This window comes from Dipodomys merriami, unplaced genomic scaffold (genome assembly GCF_024711535.1).
Source record: "Dipodomys merriami isolate MVZ:Mamm:240054 unplaced genomic scaffold, mDipMer1.0.p SCAF_19, whole genome shotgun sequence".
Taxonomy (NCBI): Eukaryota; Metazoa; Chordata; class Mammalia; order Rodentia; family Heteromyidae; genus Dipodomys; species Dipodomys merriami.
In genome coordinates, this window is record NW_027203270.1 from 26,971,018 (window position 1) to 26,979,854 (window position 8,837).

The 8,837-nt window shown below is 44.5% G+C and overlaps 1 protein-coding gene across 1 annotated transcript; it reads left to right on the forward strand.

The window, feature by feature from the left end:
- Positions 1–1,483: 1,483 nt before the first annotated feature.
- Positions 1,484–7,881, forward strand: LOC138830446 (keratin, type I cuticular Ha3-I-like). The gene is made up of 7 exons (XM_070026826.1): positions 1,484–1,831; positions 3,228–3,310; positions 4,720–4,876; positions 5,788–5,949; positions 6,048–6,173; positions 6,339–6,559; positions 7,764–7,881. Exons 1-7 carry the CDS (start codon positions 1,484–1,486, stop codon positions 7,879–7,881), a joined length of 1,215 nt encoding a protein of 404 aa, XP_069882927.1.
- The last annotated feature ends 956 nt before the right edge of the window (positions 7,882–8,837 follow it).

Below are 8,837 nucleotides of genomic sequence, written 5' to 3' on the forward strand. Positions count from 1 at the left end.
TTCAGCTTGGTTGTTGATCTCTCACTCACGAGGTTTGATTCCCAATCACCAACCATCTGGTTCCAAAAATAAACACAGCTTTAGGAGATGCAGATTTTCCATCCTTGCAGACAGTGAAAAGAATGTGTGCCAGACTGCAAGGGATATTTGAAGAAAGGATGATCAGGGTGATGACTATATTGTAGGAGTTAACATATAGCTTCCCCAGAGAACAAGTATAACAATTACCTTCTACATCTGGATCATGGATAGATTGAATGTGAAATCTTTGAAGTTCATAGCTCCATCTAGAATAACCTGAAGGCAGAACATTTGTTTGTCTAAATGTACTGATTGCCAAGAGATGCCATCTTAATCACATGGAGATGTGGCCTTACAGGATATCATCCTTTGGAGAGCTAGGCCCAGAGTTTCCCACATTGGATTCACTTAGGCTTTCCCCATTTTACTTAGTAGATTTCCATCAGAATAGAAACTACTTTTGGTTCTTTAATAGAGGGCAGACTTGCTATTTCTCAGCTCATTCTAATTTAGGAGGAGATCATGTCTAGTACTACTGAGCACCTGGGCTGAACCTATATTCACATTATTGCATCTGATAGTGAAAAGATGGGAAGGCAGGTATAGTGCAATGTGCTAGGGAGAGCATGGCCTTTGGAATCAGAGAACTGCGTCTGAATCCTGGTAACACCTAGTAGGAGTTTTGTGGCCTTGAGCAATATCTCAGAGGCCTGAAGTTGCCTGGTACACAGTGGGTGCTCTGCTAGCAAACACAATCACCAATAAAGAGAGATACTGTGTGTAAACATACACTATTGTGCTTCACGCATAGTAGGTGCTCTCACAATGTTAATTTTCTTAAAGTTTTTGTAGAGATGAATAGTTGAAATGGAGCCTGATGGCTTCCTTCAGCCCTCAAAAGATGGCTAGAGTTGTCATCAGTTGGCTCGAAATGTCAATGGGACATTGAATTCATTTGCTTTCTGACTTTTCTGATCTTAGACAACAGGATGTTCTGGTTTCCAGAAAGGTTTCCTTAGATGTTTCTTCCATAGTGTCTTAGCTGAGTATGAGCTAGATGAGTCAGAAATCTCTCTTTGCTTAGGAGAAAGAAGTCAGAAATGTCCTCCAAATGGAGGGGACAGGGACAGCGGCCTCATGAATAAATGCTGGTGTTTGCATAGTTGGTTACTTTGAAGCCAAACTATGAAGCTTTTCCATAACTAACCAGTATGATTGCTGAGGAGTCCTGACTTAGCAGGAAGCCAGAGTAAAACATTTTATGAGGGAAAAGACTCACTCAACCTGCCTAAGTAACTAATGGAAAAACTGGTAATGAAGGGTAAAAGGGGAGTAATGTTTTACATGGTCACCACGCCCACAACTGACAGAATATAAAGCCCTGGAGAAGACTTGGGTTTATACCAGAGACAAGGAATCAGAATCTGAAGCTGATTTTCAGAGCTCTGCTCCCTCCAGCACCATGCCATACAACTTCTGCATGCCCAACCTGAGCTGCCGCACCAGCTGCGCCTCCCGGCCTTGCATTCCTCCCAGCTGCCACAGCTGCACCCTGCCCGGTGCCTGCAACATCCCTGCCAATGTGGGCAACAGCAACTGGTTCTGTGAGGGCTCCTTCAATGGCAGCGAGAAGGAGACCATGCAGTTCTTGAACGACCGCCTGGCCAGCTACCTGGAGAAGGTGCGTCAGCTGGAGCGAGAGAATGCAGAACTGGAGAGCCGCATCCAGGAGAGGAACCAGCAGCAGGACCCACTGGTGTGTCCCGCCTACCAGGCCTACTTCCGGACCATTGAGGAGCTCCAGCAGAAGGTGAGGGGGGTGGGCCCCACAGTGCTCATTTAGTAAACTATCTGGATTTAGCATATTGACTTCTGAATAGATCTAAGGCTCTGTACAGGTGCACAGTGGCAAAGGTGTAGAATCAACATCAGTCTGAGCAGCTATTTTGGAATCACCATGAAGGAAGGACACAGAGTGGGGAGGGGGTGAAGCATCAGCCCACAATGAGTTGCAGAAACCTTCTGTGGCTTCTTACCTAAAAACAAGAATGTCTGATTTTTTAAAAATAAAGATCTGTTATAACATCATGGAATTATAAAATTTAGAAAAGGATGCACACTTGGATGATTCTTTGATCTAGGGATGTCCTCTGCAAATCATCAAATATTGAAAGTCTTTCAATGGTGTATAAAAGTATCTTCCGGAAACCAAGAGAGCCATTGAATCTAGAAGCCTAACTAGAATATGCAGGTGTGCTTATCATCTAATCGAGTGAGGAATTTTTACAAGTGATGGTTCAGGGCCAGAAATGTAGGCATAGGATTGGGTGTTAACTAAGGAGGGCTCCCCTGCAGAGCCAATACCTGAGTAGGATTTGAAGGGCAAGCACAATGTGTGTTCGGTTGTACAAGCCCTGGGTTCTTGGAGGGAACTGTTGGTCCACTGTTGTATAATACTGGCAGCGTGGATAACAGAAAGGGTTCCTGTGATCTGAATATCATGATTTATTTACTCAGAGCTGGTGAGTGATACATAGAGTTGGGGTGGGGGATGAAATGCTCTTTCCTTCAGGAGCTCACATTTTCATAGGAGACAGAGAGAGAAACAAATGACTACAGCACAAGCCTAAAAATGGTACCAGAGAAGTGCACAGTGTATGGAGGAAGTGGTTTGGAGGGGCTGGGGAAGAAGGGGGTGCAGGTTAGGCAGTGTTGTGATAGGAGAGTGTCAAAGGGCATTCCAGGTAGAGGAATACACTTCAAGCAAAGCATGATCAAGTGCACAATGAAGGGAGACTAGAGAGAGATCAACAGGGCTGGAAGGCAAATGGAGTTATGGTGTTCTGGCTTGTCTGTGACTTGACTGGTTTTAGCATCCCTCCTTTCTAATTAAATTGGGATGACTGCTCACTATACTCAAGGTTGAGCTACCCAGTGAGCTCATTTCCAACAGAAAACAAGAGGCAGACCCAGAAGCAAATAGACACAGAGTAGAATTCATGGAATAGAGCACATTTAATCTGGATGTTTATAGTTTTGAAACAATCAGGTCTATGAAATTGAACCTTCCTTGTATCTCCAAATTGCAAATCTGAAAGAATATGGAGCTCAGCTGGGAAGGTGTTTGGCCCCAAAGGAATAGCTTTGCACTTGAAGTCACAATTCCTGCTGCATGACACTAATTTCAGAACCAATCTTGTCCCCAGATTTTGTGCAGCAAGTCTGAGAACGCCAGGCTGGTGGTGCAAACAGACAATGCCAAGCTGGCTGCTGATGACTTCAGGACCAAGTAAGACTTTTCTAATGATTGGAGCAGTTCAGAACTGGCTTGCATTTTCAGATTGATGGATTTTCTATCCTGGAAATGTTGCGGCAGAAGCTTCTGGATGATCCTGGAACACTTGGTGCATTGATTTAGAATTAGGTTAATAGTCAAAGTTTCTTCACTGAATGCAAAGTTTAGGTTTTGACGCTGAATGCATGCTTTAAGTTTCATTTAAAGGAGTGTAAGAACCTATTCATTCTCTGTTTATTAAGTTTAAAAGTGAAGAATGTGGGTGCTAGTAGCTCACACCTATAATCCTAGCTACTCAGGAGGCTGAGATCAGAGGCTCTTGATTCAAAGCCAGAATAGTCTGGGCAGAATAGTCTTGGTGAGACCCTTATCTCAATTAACCACTCAAAAACCGGAAACGGAGCTGTGGCTCAGAGTGGTAATGCACTAGTAAAAGAGCTCAGGGACAGCACCTAGGCTCTGAATTCAAGCCCCATAACTGACATAAAGAAATAGCAAATGACATGCTGGTCTTTCAGATTCTTCATTATCAGTCCATTAGAAAGAAATTATTCAACCACAAAAATAAGATACAAATCCATTTCCTTCTGAGAATCAAACGATATTTTTATGTATGACCATTGCAATGATAAGGAATGCGTTGCTTTTCGGTGTGACCTTACAGTTTAAAATCTGATTTTTTTTGTTACATACATTATTTCCTCATCTTTAGTGGTGGAGACTTTTTGGGTTTTGTCTTCATTTGACAAAGAAGGCTCAGGTTGATCAAGGACTCTATCCACAGCCAGTGGATGTCAAGGCTGGATCTAAGTGATTTCTGATTTAGTACTTCTCTTGTTGTTAGGATGGTGGGATGAGCTGTAGTAGAATTCTGAAGTACCGAGACTCAAAAGGGCAATGATGGCAGGGCTTTGTTGATAGTCACTTGTGACTGGGATTCTTGTCAAATGTCTTTCTTGATTTGCTCATCATCTTACAGCAAATACCACATTTTGCTGGTTGTTCTGAATGTAGTTGGGGGATTGTTGATGAGCGAGTCACAGGCGGACCTCTTTTTTACATGAAGGAGTGTGGTGAAGTGTTCTATTTCCACTTGGGTCCAGATTTGTGGCTACAGCCCACCAAAGATCTATAAAATGCTTTCTATAGTTGGGTAAGGCTGATGATTTTTCTGAAAGAGATGCCAAATGAATGACAGTGATAGATGACATACAGGCATCCCAACATTGCCTTTTCTGTGCATCTCAGGGAGGAAAAAGTTCTCTCAATTCAGGGTATTTTCCTTTTGGACAATTAAAAATAAATCTTCAAAGTAGAATGCACCTGCCTACTTCAGCCAGAGAAGGCTCAGGAAAAAATGTCCCCCCTCTTAGACTTCCTTTGATCTCTGGCTGTATGTGTAGGTATCAGACTGAGCTGTCCCTGCGACAGCTGGTGGAGTCTGATATCAACGGCCTGAGGAGGATCCTTGATGAGCTGACCCTGTGCAAGTCTGACCTGGAGGCCCAGGTGGAGTCCCTGAAGGAGGAGCTGCTCTCCCTCAAGCAGAACCATGAGCAGGTAAGAAAGTCCCAGTCCTCCATCTCACAACACTGACAGCTCCCTGAGTCCCCTGAGCAGGTCTTCCTTGATTTGCTCATCGTCTTACAGCGAACACCACATTTTGCTGGTTGTTCTGAATGTAGTTGGAGGATTATTGAGGAGCGAGTCACAGAAGGACCTCTTTTTTTTTTTTTTTAACATGAAGGAGTGTGGTGAAGTGTTCCATTTCCACTTGGGTTTGGATTTATGGCTACAGCCCACAATAGACCTTTAAAGAGCTTTCTGTGGTTGGGTAAGGCTTATGATTTTTCTGAAGAGATGCCAAATGAATGAACAAGGTAGAAGGAGATCTCAAATTTTCTTGCCCTCTGTACCACCTAGATAGCTAGAACACAAGCTGAAAAAATGCATAGGTAGAAACGAGGATGAACAGATGGTGGGGAATAAGGGAGAGGCAATGCTTCATTAAGATCTCATGATGACACAGGATGCTAGGGAATCTTACACAGGACTCAACCATATGTTTTCATGAGAAGCAAACAAGCTCTAGTAGTATACGAAGATAGCAAACACGGTATGAATAGAAGGCAATAAATTTGGCTTTCCTACATTTAAGTAGCAACAATTATAAACCACTTGTCATTCTGGAGTTGCCACTGAGCAAAAGGAAAACAAGGAAGAAATAAGAAGGATAGAATCTTTGAGAGGCAAGAAATATTGACAATAACACAATAGCACAGATGAGGAAAGAGACTCAAAGAGGAGGCAGGAGTTCCCGGAGGTCAGAAACTATGGATCGCATTAGCTGGACTCCAATTTATGTCTCCTAATTTTAATGTAACTCGTTCCCTACCATTATTGGACTCCCTTTGAGGGAGTTTAGGTGTAGACTTCATTCAGTAGGCTCATTCTTTCCTTTCCCCCACCAGGAAGTCAACACCCTGCGCTGCCAGCTGGGAGACCGCCTCAACGTGGAGGTGGACGCCGCTCCCACCGTGGACCTCAACAGGGTGCTGAACGAGACCAGGTGTCAGTACGAGGCCCTGGTGGAGACCAACCGCAGGGAGGTGGAGGAATGGTTCACCACACAGGTAGGCATCGAAGCGCATGGCCATTTGGGACTCTAGGCTCACAGACAGAGCCCACAAGGCAGCGGCTGACCCTGTCTCTTCCCCTTCTGCTATTGCAGACTGAGGAGCTGAACAAGCAGGTGGTGTCCAGCTCAGAGCAGCTGCAGTCCTACCAGGCAGAGATCATCGAGCTGAGACGCACAGTCAACTCCCTGGAGATTGAGCTGCAGGCCCAGCACAACCTGGTGTGTATTGTTCAGAGTGGCTGGTGTGTAATGGGGGAGGTGTACACAGTGGGTGTCCCTCAGACCACAGTCCCCTGAGTCCTTGAAGCTCCTGAGTTGTGTGGCAGGCCCTGGAGGAAGGCTTTGCAGGAGTAGCTCCTGACATCCTCATCTTCTCCCCTGCAGAGGAACTCTCTGGAGAACACGCTGACAGAGAGTGAGGCCCGCTACAGCTCCCAGCTGTCCCAGGTGCAGTGTCTGATCACCAACGTGGAGTCTCAGCTGTCTGAGATCAGGTCTGACCTGGAGCGCCAGAACCAGGAGTACCAGGTGCTGCTGGATGTCAAGGCCCGGCTAGAGTGTGAGATCAACACGTATCGGGGCCTGCTGGAGAGCGAGGACTGCAAGTGAGTCTCTGAAGGTTCCCCCCCCCCATACACACTACGACAAGGCATGCACACATGCACACACACGCACTCATACACACACCAGTCTAAAGAGTAAAATAGAGCCTTTGGGTCAAGTTTCAGATACTATGTCAACAAATACTAGTATAGAATATTTGTTGGTTTCAGATACTATGTCAATAAACACTAGTATAGAATATTCGTTGCTAGCATTGTATAGTCTAAAGATACTTGATGTTCTAAAAGATAGTCATGGGTAATTCTTTTCCCTGTTGCTGATTGGCAAAGAAAGTTTTATATCTTTAGGGTTGGCTCTATGGAAAGGACTCCCCCCCATCCGCAAAAAAGTCTCTAACAATCAGTACTCTTTTTGATATATCCAAAAATTTTAAATATCCATTGTTTCATGGATTCTTGTTAGAATTATTTGAGGAAGCTAGAAAAGGATCATTTATAATCACCTAATATCATAAACTGAATATTGAATTGAAAACTCTTTGTACAACTACTCTAAGATAATAAAAATAAATAATTGAAAAATAAAAATATTTTAAAAAAACCAATCACCTTATGGAAGAACATTAGAATATCCTAAGGGAAAGCAACCCAGTCATCAATAGTGTATGCTAGTTGGTGACTAGCAGAATATATTTATTTATTGTTGGTTGTGGGGCTTGAACTCAGGGCCTGGGCACTGTCCCTGAGCTATTTTGCTCAGGGCTAGCACCCTACCACTTTAATCCATATCATCACTCCTGGTTTTGTGATGGTTAATTGGAGATAAGCGTCTCGTGGACTTTTCTGCCTGGGCTGGCTTTGAACTGTGATCTTCAGCTTCCTGAGTAGGTAGGATTATAGACGTGAGCCACCAGTGCCCTGCTGACATAGTATACTTAACAAACACAGCTTTTGGGTGGGGGTAAATTTTTCTACCTGTGTGTGGTAGGCATCACTAATATAATTTTATAGGTATGAGGCTGAAGTTTAGAAGGAGGAAGTGACTTCCTCATGTCACTGGGGTTACAGAATGAACACTGAGATCCTACCTCAAGTGTTGTGTCTCTGAGCTTGGTGTTAAGGTCTGATCTGATCTGATCTGAATAAGACTGGCCTCCTAAGACAGCAGGGAATGAACTCGGCTTGGGTTGAGCCCCCTCACATTTAAAAAGTACTTTTCTGATGACCTAATAATTCTGTGTTCCAGGCTGCCCTGCAACCCCTGTGCCACCACCAATGCCTGTGACAAACCCATTGGCCCCTGTGTCATCAATCCATGTGCTACCCGTCCCCGCTGTGGGCCCTGCAGTACCTTTGGGCACTAAATACCCCAGGGATTGCCATAGGAGGATTGCGTGAAGACAGGAAGATCATGGATGAACAGTTCAGCCTCTCTGACTCCATGCTCAGCTTCACAATGAGTCACTGAGACATGGCCTAGCAGGAGAACAAATGCTTACTGCTGTGGCCTAGCTCTGAGCCCTGGCCTGCTGGGACTTCTTCATCCTGGGTCTCTCTCACCATCTGCTGGTGTTCTGATGGTCTGGGAGGTCTGAGCTGTGAAGAGGCTGCAAGAGATGCTTCCTGGTTGTCCCATTATCCTTCTTGCCATTCCCCAAACCTCCTAATAAACTTTCCTTCTTGCAATCAGACATGTTTCTCATGTGCATTTATTCCTTTCAAAAGTGTGCATTTTGCCTGGGCAGAATGAAAACAGCAGAGGACTTTTAGGGTTCAACATTGTCCTACAAAGGTCTCCATCATGACTTATTAACATTTAGTAGGCAGAACAGCCACCATTATCCATTAAGTCTGGTTAAACCAGCAGAATCCAAAACTGCGAGACCTCATTTGAATACAATAAGCACATTTATCACATGTCCTACCTCTGTAAGATGAATGTAACATTTCTAGGAAGTTCCTTGGTTTCTTTTTCTTTAAGAAGAGGAGAGGATCGAACATTTATAGGACACAGATGCACCAGGAGCTGGGCTATTCCTTCCTTCTCTTAGTCACATGGCTAGGAAGGGGCAAGTTCAGGAAGTTCACTTGCTGTAGGGTAGTTTAATGTGAGGTGTTACTGGGAGAGAATGGAACAGATTGTAAACAAGTACCAGAGCTGCAAATCACCTGTATCCAATTTATCCTGTCCGTTCTCCTGGGTGCTAGGACTACTGTCCATTGACAGTGGCCTGGCAGTTGCTTTTAAGAGGTCCTGAAGTCTCCCAGGTACATTTCCCCCTCCCCCCAGGCCTTCTGAGTAAGGGCTCAAGCTTTCTCC